Source organism: Alligator mississippiensis, chromosome 1 (assembly GCF_030867095.1).
Source record: "Alligator mississippiensis isolate rAllMis1 chromosome 1, rAllMis1, whole genome shotgun sequence".
Classification (NCBI taxonomy): Eukaryota; Metazoa; Chordata; order Crocodylia; family Alligatoridae; genus Alligator; species Alligator mississippiensis.
Window position 1 is genome coordinate 466960458 of NC_081824.1, and position 19181 is coordinate 466979638.

Consider the following 19181-nt stretch of genomic DNA (forward strand, 5'->3'; position numbering starts at 1 on the left):
CTAGATCACCCCCCACCAGTGGCTGTCCAAGCTCTTCTTGAAACCCCCATGATGGAAAGTCCACAACTCCCCTGGTGTCTTCTTTATGGCAGCCCTTCAAGCATTCAAAGACCACTACCACATCCCCTCTTACTGCCAGCACGTCCCCTTACTAAGCAATGAAGCTTGTTCAAGGTCACAGGGAGTCAGCAGCGAAGTTGAATTAAAACAGCAGAGGAGTGGAGATGGCCCATCACTTATTCTTCAATCCCCTGTGCTAAGAAATGAGTTTCCACACATGCAGGAAGGCGGTAGCCAAGCCCGAGCTCACAAGACTAAATATTTTCCCCTGATGTTTCAAGGAATGGCAGGGTCTGTCGTTACCAGGATTTGGAACCCAGTGGAAAAACCAACCTGTTTGGGGTCCATGTGCCAGGAGCTGTATTTAACAAAATCCAGCAATGGCATTTGAATGCATCCTTCGCTGCAACAGCTGTACTCCCCATGGAGATTTTTTAACTATGGGAACACATGTAATTAGCTCCAGTGATCAAATTGAAATCTCACATCAAATTTGACATCCAAATCACAGCTGCTGATCCACAAGGGAAATGTCCACCTGAGCGTAAGAGCCCATCCATCGGGTTACTGCGCTTGAGGCACGAGTTCCCGTAACGTTGCTGAAGGGTGTGGTGAGCCTCTGACTTCCAGGTGGGAAGGGCTGGGGGCCATGAGTGGATCCAGGAATTTGGAAAGGGGGGGGGGGGTGCAGGACATGCCACCAGTACCCCCTTTCCCACCCCTGCATGGGCAGAGCAGGCCAGGACAGCACCACCCAGGTGCTTTTTGGAGACCCCGGAGCAGGTAGTCTCTCCACACAGCTCGACTCCAGTGCACTGTCCACCAGGGGTTGCCTGCTCACTGCCCCCACTATCTGGCTGAGCCAGGAGCAGAGGAGCCCCAGGACTGCTCCTATCCTGCTCCAGCCAGGAGCGCAGGGAAGCAGCAGCAGCTTGCAGTGGCCAGCTTGGCTGGGGGCAGTCCCGCCTTCTTGTGCTCATTCCCAGAACGTGAGGGATGCTGAGGTGGCGGGGAGCAGGAGCGGCTGGAAACCTGCTGCCACCACAGTCTCTAGCCGATTCTGGGGCAGGGGAAGCCATTGGACTGCTCGTGTCCTGATGCACCCAGGGCCTGGGGGGAGCAGCTGCACTGGGTGCCAAGTCCCTGCTTGCCCGAGGGAGCCAGCTAAGGAAGCTGCACCAAGAGATGGTGGCCTCAGTGGGAGATCTCCCTACTTCCAGGCACTCCTGCTCCCTGCCCACCCCCTGGCTTTCCCTGCTGGCCTGAGGGCTACAGTTGCAAGGGAGAGGTGATGGAGAGGGAAGGAGCAGGGACCCGGCCCCCTGTTCAGCTGCTGCCCACAGCCCCTGGCTGAAGGGGGACAGCCACCCTTGGGTCAGCTGATGACAGCAATAGGCAGGGTCTCCCTTCCTCACCTGCTCCCCTCACCCAGCACGGCACCTAGGCACCTGGGGAAATAGGTCCATCAGTAGGTGCCCTTCACTGTGGAAAGGTGGAGGAGTATGACTGCTCCACTGCATCCCTCCCACTCCTGGATTTGCCTTTGCTGGGTACCTTTTCACCGCTAGACTGAACAACAGCATTCTTTGGCACACATGCAGGACTTGAACTCAGACCTCTGGAAGTGCAGTGAGAAGCAGTAGCTGCTTGATCTCTAGGCTCCCACATACTCATTCCATTCACAAAAGCAAGCAGGCTTCTTGCAGCCAAGAGCACCGAGTTGTACGTGCTCATCACAGTCAATCTCTCAAACAGACACAGTCAATCTCTCCTTGAAAAACAGACATGCTTCTCAGGACAGTTGTTATCCAAAGTCACTCCTTTTGTTTCAATCATACTGCCTGATTGAATACCCCAGGGCCTGAGGCCCAACCCCAGGTCATTTTCTCATAGAAATAACCATTACCCATTGAACAGAAATATACTGTGGGTAGAAAAGGGTCTTGCACTTCGGGGCCACGTACTGGGAAATACAGTCTAAACACTGTGTGTAATAAGCAGCACAACACCCATCCTCGAGAACTCTATGGACTGCCCTATGCTTAGAGTTTTATCCTGACGTTCTTGAAGCCAGGAGGCATTTTGGATGTGCGGCATGGTTGCAGGAGGGTGGCGCTGCTTGTTTGTGTGAAAATGCTACTTTGACACATGGGTTGGGTTCTTAGTTCCTCTGTTTTCCTTAACCCGAAAGGTCAGCAGTTGGAGAGCTGGTATCTCCTCACTATCCCATCTCGACAGCACGTGTAGATCTCTTTTTCACATGCAGCAACCTGGAGAAGACAAACAAACACAGTTTACACACTCAGGCTCTTAGATGAACACTGTCCTCATCTACCATCTCCACAAACACCTCTGTCCTCTCTCCTGCACAAAGCCACGCACAGAAGGAGAAAAAGTCCCCATTAACTCTTCTTAAAATCTTTCCTTAAAAAGACTTTTACTGAGACACTGAGTGACAGGCACCTGGCAGTGGCAAACTTTGAGGTCTGACTATGTGGAAAACAAGACAGGGACTTTGGTTTGAATAATCACTCAGCACAATAAAGCCCTGGGTCCTTTGATTTCCAAAAAGGAGGATTTCATAGGTGAGATCCTTTGAATTTTTTGGGGGAACCTCTTTCAATTGGTGGCTCTGCTCATCTGCCATTAGAAATTCTGCTAGGAAAAAATGTGGCCTTGACAGTTCACAGCTGCCAGCAACTTGCGTAACTCCAGAAAAAAGGCTTATTATAGTGCCTGAAGGCTGCGTGTGAGCACACATGAAGCCTGAAAAGAAACAAGTGTTCAAGTGTCCTTGTTTTCTGAGCTGGGGAGGAAGAAAATTGGTGATCCTGCCTAGCTCAGCTCTCCTAAACCAGCTGCAGAGCCAAGGTAACTTAGTTAAGAGTGTTTCAGGTCCCCAGGAATTCCCATTGGGAGAGGTCAGAAGCAAGAAAGGAGGTAAATGTTAGGAAGGAATGGTTGGGTCCTGTGTTTTAGGTCAGAAACAAGGATGGTTCCTGCCCCACTCTGCATGTGTTTCAGTTTGAAGGGGTCTCAAAGATGGCTGGTCGAGAGCACTCTGTTCACAAGATGCTCTTCCTCTGACAGGCAACAGATTATGCTTGCTCCAATATTTCCTACAGTAAAGAATGTCAGCTCACTTCTGCCCTCAGGAGGACTGCATTAGGATAACAGGGCTAAATCTGACTGCAATGGAAGGGGGTTAAAAGAAGAATACTAATAGCGTAACTGCTGCAACCCAGCATACTCACCAACAGCTGAGGGAGTACAAGGAAATAAAGAATGGGAACAGGAGAGGTGGGGTGGGAAAGGAATGGGGGACCCTTATTTAGGTCTTTCAAGATTCCGAATATGTAGCATGGGCAGCTCTGTACAGTTAGGAAAATGTACAGCAAGTGACCCCCCAAGTAAAACAACCCTTTCAAGTCAGAGAAACCTGATCAGAAACAGAAGCTCTCAAGTTCAAATCAGAGCACTGACAGACTCTCTGATGAGGCTCGAGTCCCTCGCCCTCTCTGACTCAGCTTCCCTATGTGCACGACGCACTCTGCCAAGACTTATTCCTCTTCAGTGCTAAGATTATGGAATGAGAAAATAAAACCTTGAAAATTCATGCTGAAAAGGTGTTGACTAGAGAGATAAAATAAGTCAATCGATCAATCACCAGCTAACGGCAGCCAATCCTGGCTGGTACTTTCCTCTCCTGAGGCCAACAGGAAGCAGATTTCTCTTTACCTTGTACACAGGGTCGCAGTCAGCTTCCGTGAGATCAATGGTGTAATCCAGATCCTGCTGAAGAATGAAACATGTTCCGTCACCTAGAAAAAAACACAGGCAGAGAAGGAACACAATTAATTAGAGGCCATCGGTTCTAACAACTGCAGAGGCAGGCTGCCATCTACAGCAATTGTCTCATATCAGTGCCCAGCAGCTGCTGCTACCCAACAGTGCAAAACACCTGCACGTTACACGTACAGCAGAGCCCTGGGAACACGAGAACTGGACCAAGAGGGGTCAGGCTGACCCTCGGAAAATCCCTTTGCATTGTGGGATGCCTCCTGCATTGACTGGTCAAGGACAGCATGTAGGAATGAAGACAAAAGAAAAGAAGTGAGGAAGTTGCTGATGGGTCTGACACTGCTCCCATTATGTCACCGTTTGTCCTCCATGTGCTGTCTCAAGGTTACCTGGATAACCAGCCATCATCTCACTCCCCAAGCCAGTAATATGCATAGAACTGCCTTTAATACTTTGGTTTAGATTCAGCCAACTGTGAGCAAAAGCCAATTCGTCTGCTCTCTTCAGAGAGCTATGCACACAAGAAGGGTGAGGTTTATGATAAAGGGAACAAGACTGCAAAATGAATACTATTGGCACAACCAAATCTCTTGGACTACCTTGGCTGGCAATGAATCCATCTCTGTAAGGCAGCAGGGAAAGCACCGGTGCTCCTGATCTGTGAATGACCTGAACTGGAGCCCTAGAAAAAGAAGGAAACACAAGGTCAAGGTACTATATATCCAAAGAGCACTCCCACGTGCAATTACAAATCAAGAAAAAATGGAGAAGAACAGAGCAAGGCAGTGGTTACAGCTGTATTATGAGATCATGAGGCACAAGGGTACTGTACAGGAGTGGCTTGCTAATGGTTAACCGTCATGGACAAGGGTGAACACTGGAAAGGCAGAGGCCTACAGTCAGCACAGCTCCAGCTTCTCTCCTTCAGCAGATGGATTAAAATAATGATTCCTCTTCATAAGTGCTTCAGGAAGCTATGACAGAACTGACTGCTTTCAGGCAAGGTTTTAAGGAAAGACTGGCCCTTAACAAAATGAGCAGGTGTTTAAAGCTTATCCAGTATGAGAAAAGGGAATTGTTAGGCTTGGAATACTGGACCTCTGGGGTCTTTATCCCAAAGTCCCAACAGCACAACTCCCCAGCTGGAGCATGCATTAGACACTCGCATATGAAGTTCACCACAACCCTAGAAACAGGAGTTATTAATAGAAGGAAGCACTCAAATTGTTCAAAGAGATGCTAAATTAAAATAAGGACTCTGTTGCTTGTAGAAGTGTACCATTTGAGGCATGTATTGTGTGTCGTCTACAAAATTTGGCTTCTTGACAAAGGAAGCAAAGGGTGAGGCTTCTGTCTGGTACACGGTAGGCTGAGCTGTACTGGCTGCAGGATAGATGGTAAGATGATGTCCAACAAGGAGTGCTTCTTTCAGGGGTTCTGTTCATCTGCTATGTTACTATGGCTCTGAGTATATGCTAGGGATTTCCAGAGCCCTGGATAAGCACCCACTGCCTAAGACCAGCATCTAAATAGGTCAATCAGACCACTGAGTCGCTCAGTAGTCTTGGTTCTCAATGCAGGTCCTAGTGGAAGAGCAGTCACTACCAAAAGCAGTCTTCTCCTGGGCAGTCCCTGCAGAGAGGTCAGGAGCTGAATAGCAGAGGTCTTTTCAGTTGAGGCCCCCCCAAGAATGGCATCGAAAGCATGACTGCCTCATAACTGACCACGTTACCAGTGTTCTCTGGCCAACCAGGAGACTGTGACCTCACGGAGCATTCACAACTGTTCAACTACTTTGCCCAGCTTCCAAATCATGCAAGGGCTTCAAATCCCCTTCCCCACCACACACACATGGTGCACTCACGTTGTGTTTCTCATATCCAGTTGATATATGTTTCCATCCTGAGTCCCTGCCAGCAGATAAACGCTTGAGAGGAATGTGCAGCAGTTGAAGGCATCAGAGCCAACAAAGAGAAACACCTGGCCACAACAGGGGGGGGAACAACCAGGAGATTATTCACGGATTACAGACAACAGAAACTAGCAGAATGATTTCCGATGGGGTCCCAAGGAAAGGGAACAGGCAATTTATTCAGGAAGCAGCAGAAATCCTAGACAATGCTATATATATGGGCAGAACCACGCAGAGCTAATAGCTCTTCTTCCTGCCCACGAGACAAGATTGCAAAGGGCCCCAGGAGCAGTCCAGCACGGGCACGACATGGTCAGCCCCTTGGGGTTTCCCTTGGTGAGAAGAAAAGGCATCAGAATCAGTGCTGCGTTGACAGTGCCACCTCCCCATCATAAACTTTCTGCAGCATTCCTCACAGGCCCGTCTCTCCCTACACCCCTTGTAGCAGGCTCCCTCCGTCCCTTGGCATAGTTTTGTTAGCATTGGTGGAAGGCCAGCATCAGCCACCATGTCTGCTCTTGCTTGCCTCTGCCTCTTCACTCTTTCCCCTTCTCTATTTACACGTGGTGAGCAGATTTCAATCTGCTCAGCGTTTGGGGAAGCAGTATGAGTGGAAGATGTTACAAAACAGAGATGCCTGCATTGTGCATGAGTCCCATTCCCTGAGACTGTACCCCTACTAACCCCAATACACTGGGCAGATGAACCCATCTCGATTTACATTCATCAGTACCTGAATAAAGAGGACAAGCGTTTAAGGCCATGAGTGCTTATAAATCCACCCTCAAAGCTCAGTGGAGCAAGCAGATATTTTGACCCCTTGCTGTTCACACTACCATGTAGGATACTGCCCGGATAGAACTAGAGGGGACACTAAGGCAGCTTCTGCTCTTGGGTAGCACTACTTGCCCTGTGTGTGTGTGTTTGTACTGAAAGCTCTTGTTTAAACAGCTTTGGACTGATTTGGATCAAGATACACACAAGTAGTATAGTTCATTTACACAGCTAGCCCCTGAATTCATACCCAACGAAATACTGTTTGGTAAGATTTGAAGCAGCAGCCAGAGGGAGAGAAAGGCAAACAGCTGGGATGATAAACTACCAACTTTAGGAGGCTGTGGCATAGAAGTCCATCATTATTAAACTACTGAAATATTTGTACAGTATTACAACTCACAGAAAAACAACACAATAACGCAGGCTCCAGGTCTGGATTCGCAGACCAAGGCAGAGAGGCTGCAGGACATTAAGGCTATGGACGCATGTTATTTTCAAGCTGCTTTAAAAGGAACGGGAGAGTTGCCGAGTGCTGTGGAGAATTACTGGCATATGCCTATTTCAGCGTGCAGTCATGCATGTGTTCCCAATACACACGCTCCAACAAGGAGAAATGACTGCATTTTGCTGAGGGACCCAGAACACAGGCATACTAAGCAATACTCACTGCTTCCTGTTGGTATCTTCTGACAGAGGGCCCAGGAGATGCTTACCGGCTGCCTGCTCTGTAATCCCACACCTTGGAGCTTCTTGTCTTCCCGAGCCAACAGCAGGATTTTGTCTTCTGTGCCAATTTCTCGCTCACCTGTTAAAACGAGCATTAACGTTATCAGTGGCCGCACAACACATCTTAGCAACAAACCCGGGGAAGCTTCATAGTATCATAGTACTTAGGGTCAGAAGGGACCTAAACAGATCATCAGGTCCAACCCCTGCCCCAGGCAGGAACGGGTGCCGGGATCATATCACCCCAGCCAAATATCTGTCCAGCCTCCTCTTGAAAACCCCCAAGGTAGGAGAGAGCACCACCTCACTTGGGAGCCCACTGCAGAGTCTGGCAGCCCTAACTGTAAAGTAATGTCTCCTGATGTCCAGCCTGAGCCTTCTCTCTAACAATCTGTGGCCACTGCTCCTAGAAACCCCGGGTACTGCCCGAGGGAACAGAGCCTCCCCCAATTCCTGCTGGTCCCCCCTGGTGAAACCAGAGAAGCTAACAGAACAAACTGCTCTTGCCATGGAAATCCATGAGGTCACTGGGGTGAAGCTAGTATAAAGGGGGATGCCGATGGGGTTGGAGGGAAAAACGTAAACTAAAACATGCCCCTCATGCAGTTCAGCTGGCAGATGAGCAGCAGTCTTGCCCTCCATGAGCTGGGCCCTTCTCAACTGCAGCTCTGTATTCTGCCTCTACTCTACAGAGTCATCTGAACTGCAAGCACTCTGAAGAGGAAATCTGAAGCTTTCACATATTATTACTTACTGGGGGCTATCTCTGGCGTGCCCAAGTTGAGAGAATTGTCAGCAACACCCACAGCAATGCCATTGACAGGAGAACCACAGTCAGCAATCACTCCTAGGCAAGCAGACTTCCCACAATCCCAGAGGCGAGCAGTGCCATCTCTAGAGCTGGAAAGGACATTTCTCCCCCGATCCACGATGGCTGTGTCCAAGATTCCTAAACCAAGGTAAAGAGAGAGTAAGAGCACTCAGGAGGGAAGAAGGAAGGGACAGACAAAGGGTATCTGTCTTGCTCTGGAAGGCAAGCCTCAGAATCCTACAGGCAATAGGTCAAACTGGGTAAACCTACCTCAACTCTGTATTACTTGCACCCTTAATACGGCCAATGATTAGATAACCCTTTCATAAATGTGGGCAGATTAGCAACAGCTATTTCATCCAAACACAGCACACAGGAAAGAGTGGTTTTCCCCCAGCTGTTAAATGTTCTCTAACAATTTCCTTTTACTGACTACACGCCATCGTTTCTAACAGGTACATTGGGACAGTTATAATATGCAATCACTCTATACACAGAAGCAATGTTCAAAGGGAGCCAGCTCAAATGCCAGGACTGTTTTTCAGCACACATCAAATGAAACCCAAAGCAACCTAATTGAATTATTCTAGATGCCTGCAAGGGTTGCAACTCTAGAACAGTGGCTCTCAACCTCTTTACAACTCAGAGACCCCCTTGAAAAATGCCAGCTCTTCATTTTACTCATTTCTTGAGTGCAAAAAATAATAAAGCAATTCTTCTGTTACAAAGATCTCAAAAAGCTCCAAACAGGGCAGAATGGTTTCAATGCTACAGATTCCTCTTTGAAATCTCTGGGCTTATTTTATGAATCGCATGTAGAACTAATCACTCAGCAGAACTAATATTGTGAGGCACCCTTAAAAAGATCAAGGTGCCATAGGGTTCATCCCAGTTGAGAATCACTGGGACAGGTAATGGAGTATGGATCCCAGACAACTCTGCTCCTTTCGCTCTAATCACTAAACAACATGGAGATACAGATGTGAGGGATAATTTAACAAGGTACAAGGGGAAAAAAAGGGACTGGCTTCTATTCTCTCCAGCAGCCCAGGTCTAGCTTATAATGCATGTATGGGAGGGACCTATAGGGATTCCACTAGTTCAACACTTGAGGCAGGTGTGTGCTTGTATTTAAAGTGCTTTGAAAGTCTCTATACATACACGACAGTAGCTGGACCAGAAAGGGTGACAGCCACTGAAGCTGTACTGCTCAAGAACCTCTTTCTAGGAGCAAAGAGATATCATTCTGTCTCCTTTCACCAGGATTAACCCACTTATATTTTGTTTGCTTGCAATGTGGATTCTTGGGCACTGGCAACTGGACTGAAAGCCCCAACTCACTTCAGTTGCAACACCACACACACTGTGTTCTCAGTCAGTGCCAAGGAGTCTACAGGGAGTGAAGGGAGGCAAAGTAATCAAAAATCATCCTTAAAAAACAAGCCCACTGAAGAGCCACACAACCTCACTGTTTTCCTTTCTCTTCCACTGTCCTACTCACTGCAGAGAGCACATGCTTTGGGCAAGAACAGAGCCTTTGCAAGGCTCCTAACCCATTGTGGGACAGTTGTAAAAGAAAAGAACATCTGAAGCAACTGCTCATCTGAATATCTTGGGAACGCTGGATTAGCTTAGTTAAATGGAAGGCATGTGTGATGCCTGCATATAATTCAGGGTATGTGAGCCGGTTTAGTATAACAAGAAGTTTTGCATAGCTACAGCTGTACAAATTGCTGCCCTGAGCACTCAGAAGGTGTCATTACACTATTTTTCCCTGTGTTCTTTTAATGCATCACAAAAAAAAAATCCACATCTGTAACAGGACCAGCCTCTAGTGTCTAGAATACTATTTTTCTATCTGGGTTTTTTTGGGAGTATAACAAATGCTTGGAAGTAAAAAAAAATAAATTATCTGAGGCATCTAATAGAAATACACAGTGCAAAGCACAGTAGTTTGGTGCTCAAACTTCAGGCCTCTGGTACAACACAATTATACAAGCAGAAGATTAAGCATTTAAAGGCCAATTCACTGTACCTCCTCTGTGACCTTTAAAGGTTACTGCGCAGCTGGCATCTTCCACCGACCAGATCTTTAGCTGGGCATCCATTCCCCCGCTCAGAACCACAAGGCCCGATGGGAAGAACCTGCAACAATTCACATCATACACATGGCCTTCCAACTGTCTCTGGAAAAACAAAGAACTATGTGCTAGTTCTGTCATCATTCTTAGGCCAGCCTATATGAAGTTATGCAGTACTAGGTAGTACAGTGTTTCTAACCAGATCATGAACACCTCTAACCAACTCTATGTTAACACAGGCTTGGGGCAAACATCTTCTGGTTGATGACTCACTGAGGTTCTAGATATAATTCAGGTTATTGTGTGCCATCTGAAAGCATGGATCAATGGCTGGAAAAAGATCTACCAGTGGGATACCGACATACTGCCATTTGCTATGAGAAGCAGTTGTTAAGCTCAAGAAACCATCCTGTTTTGGGAATAAGTGGTTGATAACACAAGTAACCAGAGAACTATGCTGGAAAAATACATGTTCAAAAAGAACTTATTAAGGATCAAGACAGTTTCACATAACCTGCTTTCTCCTTTTAGTTAGCTTTGGTGCTTTTACCAGGTAGACTGGACACTGACAGTGAACAACTATTGCAAGCAGCACCATTTCTAACCATGCTTTCACACACTTATATTGAGTGGGCCTCAGCAAGAGTTTCTATGATTGCTACTTCCCTCAGGAGATGGTAACAGTCTTATACAGGCCTCGCACTGATCTGATAAGTCAAATTCATATACACTTCTCCCTCAAAAGACAGAATTCTATCTGTGCTGGATCTACAGTGCACATTTAAAAGCCAAAGTTATGGCTGAGACTGGAATTTGTGAACCCAAGAAAAGCAGACAAAGCTCAGAAGCATAGTTGAAGTTCTTACTCTTATCTCTCCATTAGCAGCCTGCCAGATTTTCATGGTCCCATCAGTGCTGGTAGACACGCCAAGCCCTCCGCCACTGGAGATATCAATGCAGGTGACCTGTTTGGAAAGACACCATCATATATGACATATGCTGTGTGTGACCCTGGACATATGCACTTTTTCTGCTTGCAACAAGACAATTTTGCCCTGAAGAAGGCCCGTGAACTGCATAGTCTAGAGACAGACATTGCAGATTATATCATGGCATCTGAGGACTTGCAGTCAAGTCCTTCCATCTATAGATGCCCACTTCTTGTCTAATGAGACTCTTCACAAATGTAGTTCTTGTGATAGGAATAGAGGAGTTAACAAGAAATTAGCTGATGGTAAGAATGTGTACAAGAACAACTTGGTCTTCTGGTTCAGTCTAACAAGGATACCTGGTCAGGTTTTAGGGTGGAAGGGACATTAAGTGAGTATTTCCCAATTAATGTTTGGTAGAGAAACTGTCATCCCCTCGCTCAAGAACATGGTGCTGACAGGATCTGGCTGGGACGTGGGTGATGTGGAGTTGCTTTCATTCAAGCTGAGGAGGGAACTGTACCCAGGGCTCCAGCTTCTTGGGAATGGACGACTGAGGCACACAAGCATAGGGTTGAGGGTTTCAAGCTGTGAATCTGTCTCATGTAGGTGCCTAAGACCAAGGGAGAGGCACAATTCCAGACATCCTCTCTTCAGCATTTCCTATCCACTACCTTTAGGTGTTCTCCATACCAGGGGCTGCCAACCTTTTTATGCTGCAGACCAGCAAACTGCAGACTGGAAGTGACCAGCATACTGCAAGCAGGCAGCCAAGCCTTTTTATACTTTGTATTAAAAACAGTTGGCTGCTGGTGCACAGTGTGCCAGTCACTTCTGGACTTCCGACCCAGCAGCCAACCCTTTGCGGCCCAGTACCGGGCCGCAGCCCAGGGGTTGGGAACCCCTGCTCCAAACCATTGGCTGACTGTTGGGAACCTCATCCTGGCCCCATAAGTCGCAGCACTGTCTGTGCCCATTGCAACAGTTCTCAAACACCTCCTAATTGAGATAGTAAGGTCTCCCTGAATTTCAGAGCTCTGCTCATCTCTCCAGGGCACAGAAAGCTCTGACGATTATGGCGTTCCTTCACATGAGCTCCAGGTAGTATAAAAAGAGAATTTACAAAACACCTTTTGTAGACGAGCCCATGAGCTTTACTTCATAAAGCATGCAGATCTGGGGGCACATCTCCTGCCCCCCCACACCCTGACAAGCCACTTGTAGCTCCTTCCCATGCCCACCCCAGCTGTGCAGGGCCCGCCCCACTCCCTCCCCCTTACTGCTGCTGCAGCTGCCCATGCTGCCCTGCATTTGGAGAGGGGCACATGCCCCACCATCTGCATGCGGGGTGGAGGCAGCTGCTGCTGAAGACTTGGTTTTGCACCTCGATCCCTGCTGCAGCTGGCCTGGGAGTAGCTGGACACCACGTGTATCCTGCTGCTGGGCTGAGCTGCACCCTCACGTAGCCAGCTGCAGCAGGGCTCAAGGTGCAGCGGGCAGCTGCCTCCACCCCATACAGAGATGGAAGGGCACGTGCCCCCAGGGCCTCCAATGGGGTGCACCCAGTGGTGGGAGCCCCCCCAGGCCCCAATCCTCCTGCTACCTGGCCAGGTTGGGGCTCCACTCACCTTCCCCTGCTCCTGGCTGGACTGCACCATTAGTTCCTCACTGTGGGTGCCTCGATCTGGCCTCTGCTCCTTCCCTCCCCCAGAGACTGACCTGCTGGGCTGGGGGGCGGGGAGGTGCATGCACGCATGCACCCAGCCTCCCCAGCCCAGGATTGACCAAAAGAGGCTGCCCAATTGACCGGTCGATTGCACTCGACCAGTTAGGGACCACTGCCTTAGACCAACACAGCTATAACCAACAGCCCAGCTAGCAAAGGCATTTCAGCCACAGCAAGGACTTATATCCCTACCCAAACCACGCACAAATATCATGTGCCAAAAGCAGTGTCCTCAGTCAGGTTCTATCTTACTGTGTCATTAGCTAACAAGTTCCCAATACAAGGATTGCAGGGGAGGGAGGTGCCAGGATTACCTGGAACACATTTACAAGTTCAACAGTAAGCAGAATTGATTTAAAATAATGAACAAAACTGGTGGGAGGTGATGTTCTGAAAGCTGACGGAAGCAAATCCTCTCATCCAGAGAAGGTGCACTGCAGGCAGCAGTAGGCAACTGCCCCCACATTGCCCTGAAGGACAAATTTTTCAGGCAGAAGGGGACTCATTCACAAGCCATTCAGCCCCGAGCCTCTCTGCTGAGCCTGCCAAGGAGGGAATTAAATGCTCTGATCACACTGCTGACAATAAGTTCGTGATGTATGGGACAAAGAGCCACCTGACTAGGAACTTCACCACTACTGGCCTGGCAGACAGACATGCCATGCAGGATGGTGCCCACAGAATCTATCTGTAGGTTGACCACCTCCGTTAGGAGCCACAGCACCAGGGCAAGCCCTTAGCCGAGCAGTAGCAGCGCAGTGGTGGCTGCATATGGATGGGGAAGGGAGCAGCACGGTGCAGGAGGCAAATGGTAAAAGTTAAACGGTATAAATATAATTACCATTTAACCTTTTACATACCTAGTTAAAACCACCAGATATCTGCCTTAAGTGGCCTAATGGACCGTAGAATTAACAGTGCATCGTTTGCAAATATTCCCACATTAGGACACTAGAAGGGACCAAATTTAAAGGTTAGCCACTGTTTTCACTTTCTAATTCCAAACAGACCGAAAGCATTCGTTGGTAAGTTTCTAGGCAAAGGCATGTTGCATTCCACTACCTTAAGTAGCCTGCAGAAATTACAGATGAATTAAAGAGTATTGTTAACTTCTAGCTCCATGCATTTCCCAACTGATCAGAAAAAAACTACTTACACTTTTCTGATGAATTCTGCAAAAAGAAGTGTATGGTGCCAAAAACTTTGTGGAGGCATTTTCATGAGGGCAGGAAATGAGTATACTCTTCTAGAGGAGGGGAAAAAAGGAATAGAAGTATTAATACAAATAATTTTACTTGATAAAACCACCTAAAACATTATTCTTTCTTATGCGCAACTAGAGTTAAAAAAAGGAACCTCCTTAAAACCTACTCACTTCATTGACAAAATTGTTATCCCTATTAGTATTGCAATAATGGGAGAACAACCTGGATGAGATCATTTTCTGAGAGCAGGTTCCCATTACTGTCTTCTGCTTTTGCATCTTCCTCTGAAAGTGCTGATATGGACCACTGCTAACAGCAGAATACTGGGCTACCTGGATCAGGCCAGTGCATCAATCCCGATGACTTAACTGGGTTTTGTCCATCAGAAACATCCATTAGCTTCCACTTCACACACTTTTGTCACTGGTATTGTAGGAAGCAAAACAAAAACCCAAAGCTAGGTTTTCAGACTTTATTAACTATGAGATTACTTTTCTGTTTGTACCCTGAATTAAGCATAAACCCAGTACATATGGAACTTGGATTACAAAAACTAGCATGTCTCAGCATCATCGCGCTGAATCAATTAAATGAGAGAGCACCTTGGGATTCTGAGCATTTATACATAATTCCTCTTTGTTCATATGACAACTGAAGGCAAAGCAACACAGATGGACTGCAGAGCACTTACTGCCATAACAGACACCAAAAACTCCAAATCACAGTTTGCACATGATGCTTAAGTACCTTCACTCAATAGGAAAACCTGAAAAATGAAGCTTGTTTTCACCTGACGCTTTCCTTTCTCTGCATGTTTCAAACACAGTTCCTTCTGGCTAAAGCATGATCAAGGGCTTTAATTGGCCAAGCCACAGCAGATATAACTCAAAACCTGGCAGCTCACCAGCATAACTTCACAATTTTTATAAGTTATTACCTAGTGTTGCCCGGTGTCAGTACACCTAAGCAAACAAGGCATGTGACTTGGAAGATCCCCACTGATGATTAAACAGATTCTAAGTGAAAAAGGTTTACTGGTGTGGTTTCTCTTAGTGTTTGAAGACACAGTCCAAAACCGAAACCCCACTCCATACAGTGAATCAACTGGTGCAATTACCCTTTTCCAATAAGGACAAATCATTATGGTCTCTCTAGGCTAAGGACTGGATCATGAGGTAGTGTAGGAACTGGCACATAGTTCTGCCAGCTTCACACTAGTTAATAAGTAGTCAGGTACTTTAATTTTAAGCATTAGCCAGACTAGCCAAACACACAGTTACACTGGAACAGAGTACCTTGGTTATTTCGCTTACAACAAAACCCTCAGAGGCTGAGATCTCTGGAATCCCATCTGACCCTACTCCCTGACATGTCAGGCTACCATACAAAGTAGATTTCCCTGCAGAAAAAAGACAGGTATTAGAGATCGAGAACAAGGTGCATCAGCAGCTTGCACACTATGCATACAAGTTAGACACCGCATGTATTTTTAACCTTTAGAGGTTTCATGACAGCACAGACAGCCTTGTTTAGACACAAAATATAACTGCAGAGCATTCAAAATTTAGAGAACAAAACCCTGCAATTGCTGAGAAGTGAGATTCAGCAGGTACGTTAATACATATGGGAGAAAATTCATAAAAAATAGGAATGATAAGTAGGGACCTACTTAAATCGCAGCGACACAAAGGGTTTTTCGTGGCCTGCTTGAGGCACATTTCATGGGCATTTCACGGTGGCCCCACCCCTCATCGTTGATTGGTAAAGAGGCCAGAGGAGGAGGAGGAAGGATGAGGGGGTGATTGCCATCTTGATTGCTGGCTGCCCTTCATGCCACCCCACCCCTCGGTCCTGATTGGCAGAGAGGCCCCTCATCCCTTCTCCCCCACTGGGAACGGCTGCCATCTTGTCTGCTGCCCTTCACACTGCCCTGCAAGCCAGGGCCTTCCCCTTCCAACAGCAACATTTGCTGGCTTCCACTGGGGAGCCAGCATTTAATTTTTATGAAGTTTCTTTTTGTTGTTGTTGTTGGTTACACGGATTTCAGTTTCCGCAAAATCTGCAAAACCGCAAATTCAGTAGGTTCCTACCAATTAGCCTTGCCTATTTGGAATAGAAATGGAATAGAAATATGACAGACCACCCAATTTAAGAATAACTGTGACTGAACTTAACTGTTTTTCTTTGATGTATACACTTAGCAGATTGAAAGACTGGAATACTTACAGCACAGTACTCTGCTTAGGAGGAAAAATAAGAGACAGAGACAGAGAGAAACCTGGGAAGCACATAACATTCAGATGTACAGAAGCAAAGCTGGACTGCAAATAAGAGTCGAGTACGACACTAGAAGAAGGTGGCTGAAATAATTTCAAACTCCAATATATCTCAGAAGGGAAGAGTAGTACAATCACACCTAGAACAACACGTACCGTTTCACAGATATTTATAGTCAGATACTGATGAACCAGAGGGAGCTCACAGAAAAACAACACAAATATGGGATGAGAAGATATTGATTTGCAAGGAGGAAAGAATGACGAAGAATGCGCGTGGAGGCAGCAGGTAGCAAAAAGATACTAAAAGCATATTAATTAAACTAAAGAAATTTTTTTGCAAAAATACAGTTGGTTGAATAAAAGATATCACTTCTACCTCGAGTCCTGATTGCTTTTTCCTCTAGACCAGTATGGCTATAACCTGGATACCTAAAAGCAGCTTGTGCATTTGAAGGGTACAAGTACCAAGAAGGGGGAAGTACTCTGTTCTATTGGAGCTCTTATATCAGTGTCACCACCAGAGTATCTATGCACCGTCCAGCAGTGCATTATGAGACATAGCTAACTTCTGGTGCACAGCTCACCCTCTCTCCGACTACCATCTGCGTGCACTGTTAAGGGCTGTTATTTTCAGTTTCATGTGCTGCTCTGCCTTTTGGTTACTCAGGACAGGATGAAGCCACACAACCTGCACTTTCAGCAGAAAGCGGGAGGTTCACAATGGTCGTTTAGTCACAGAATTTGGCCCACAGTCCAAGAGGCTCCATATCCGGCACAAATGGGCATTGCCCAGAGAGTGGAAGTTTCCACTGGCCCCAATGAGCACAGATGCCTGCCTAGGACTCCAGGTCCCTTTACAGTAAAGTGACCATATTATTTTAAGGATCTGCATGACACTGCCTCCACCCAAAGTCAGCAGTGCTGCTGCAGGTGGAGACAAGCAGGCAGGGCTGCTCTGTGCCCCTGCAATCTTTCAATTTTCACCAACTGGCTGGGACTAGCCTATGAAATCTGGGCATGTCCTGAGCAAACCAGTCACCTCACTTTACAGACAATGACCCGGGCATACTGCACTTCCGGTCAGACAAGAGGTGAGGAAGGCAGGCAGAACAGACAACGAGGTGCTGTTGAATCAATCACATGCAGGCTGAGGCATGATGCCTGTCAGGCTGACTGTAGTTTGCTATGAGCTTAGATTAGGGTTATTCTGGGCTGGGTTGGACAGGGCTGACTGGGGGGGTTGGACTAGCCATGACCTCTGGAGGCCCTGTCCAGCAGGGACTCTTCAACAGAGGAAAGAAGGGCTGAATCACAGAGCAGCGGAGCTGGACGGGGAGCTCCCACCCAGCCCAACCCCTGCCTGAGGCAGCATCAGCCCTGCCCAAACCAGCCCACACGAACCCATCATCCAAGCTCAAAATGACACAGCCCCAGGCACTGCACCAGACCCTGCCACAGGGCGAACAGCAGGGCCGCGGCCGCCAACGTCCTGCTTCTACACAAGGTAATTAGCAGGGCTCCTGGGTTTTTTTTGTTTGTTATTTTTTTTTAAATCAGAGAAAAAAGTCCCCCCCCCATTGGTATTATTTATATGTTTATACACTTTGGGTTCATGTTTCTATACATGCGCAACCACGCTATTATATGGCCATAAATTTATATTTATATGGCCATCCCCAAAATAATTCTTGGATATAAAAGTAGTAACCCAAAACCCATATTTTTCCATGATTAAAATGAAACACTACTAACACAGAGATATAGATATTGTGATGTTTCATTTTAATCCTGGAAAAAAAAAAAAATGTAGATTTTCAGGTTACTTTGATAAAAAAAAATCCTCAATTTTTAGTTACAAAAAAGGTAACCCAAACTCTGCATTTTTCCAGGATTAAAATGAAGCAACACTTACCTATACTGTGGCCTTTCATTTTAAATCATGGGAAAAACGTGGATTTTGAGTTACTTTGATTTAAAAAAAAAAAAAATCCCCAATTCTTGTATATAAAAAAAGGGAACCCAAAATCCGTATTATTTCCATGATTAAAATGAAGTGCCACTAACATACAGAAATACAAATATATAGAGAGAGGTACAGATATATAGATATAGTGGGGTTTCGTTTTACTCATGGAACAAAGCAGATTTTGGGTTATTTTGATTTAAAAAAAAAAATCCCCACTTCTTGAATATAACATGGATTTTGGAAGACTTCTGTTTTCCATTATTAAAATGAAACGCCGCTAACATACAGATCTATATATTATGGCGTTTCATTTTACTCATGGAAAAACGTAGACTTTGGGTAGCTTTGATAAAAAAAAAATCCCCAATTCTTGGATATAAAAAAATAACCCCAAATCCACATTTTTTTCCAAAATGCCACTAACATATATATAGAGATATAGATACAGTGAGGTTTCCTTTTACTCATGGGAAAATGTGGATTTGGGGTTACGTGTTGATATCTAAGAAATGGGGATTTTTGTTTTTAAAATCAAAGTAACCCAAAAATCCACATTTTTCCGTGAGTAAAATGAAATGCCGCTAACATATCCATACCTATACCTATATACCTCTACCTATGCACCTATATATCTATATGTATAGTGATAGCCCCCCTCGCCCGCCGGCCCCGCACTCACCCGGGCTCCTGCAGCTCAGCCAGGCCTCGCCCTCGTTCCTCCTGCAACGGCAGAAACGGCCGTTAGTGACGCACCGGTGGGGGGGAGGGGAGAGGGGGTCACGGTGGTTAGGGGCGACGGCGGCTCCCACCTCAGCACCTGGTGCCAGTCGCTCTGCACCCGCACGGTCGCCGCCATTGCTGCACCGCCCCGGAAGTGTATTCTTTTTTCCCCGCCCCGGAAGTGCATT

At 46.7% G+C, this 19181-nt stretch overlaps 1 protein-coding gene across 2 annotated transcripts; it reads right to left on the reverse strand.

Annotated features, from left to right (window-relative positions):
- Nucleotides 1-1861: 1861 nt before the first annotated feature.
- PAAF1 (proteasomal ATPase associated factor 1) lies at nt 1862-19155 on the reverse strand. 2 transcript variants are annotated; one of them, XM_006257949.4, is made up of 12 exons: nt 19083-19155; nt 18953-18993; nt 15324-15427; nt 13980-14069; nt 11035-11133; nt 10123-10273; nt 8031-8225; nt 7264-7355; nt 5726-5841; nt 4461-4543; nt 3799-3881; nt 1862-2330 (listed from the first exon to the last, which is right to left on the reverse strand). In XM_006257949.4, exons 1-12 carry the CDS (start codon nt 19127-19129, stop codon nt 2253-2255), a joined length of 1179 nt encoding a protein of 392 aa, XP_006258011.1. In that variant the 5' UTR covers nt 19130-19155; the 3' UTR covers nt 1862-2252. The 2 variants fall into 2 exon arrangements, with proteins under 2 accessions (XP_006258011.1, XP_059578390.1); XM_059722407.1 differs by having other exon boundaries at nt 19091-19109.
- Between the last annotated feature and the right edge of the window lie 26 nt (nt 19156-19181).

Bases quoted from the DNA above. Each gene is read 5' to 3' on its own strand.
- PAAF1 (XM_006257949.4), bottom strand. From the start codon at position 19,129: ATGGCGGCGACCGTGCGGGTGCAGAGCGACTGGCACCAGGTGCTGAG. The intron at 15,428-18,952 runs GTGAGTGCGGGG...TTTTTTCTGCAG, and splicing joins GCTGAGCTGCAGGAGCCCGG to GGAAATCTACTTTGTATGGT. The intron at 11,134-13,979 runs GTAAGTAGTTTT...CTTTCCAAACAG, and splicing joins GCAGAATTCATCAGAAAAGT to GTCACCTGCATTGATATCTC.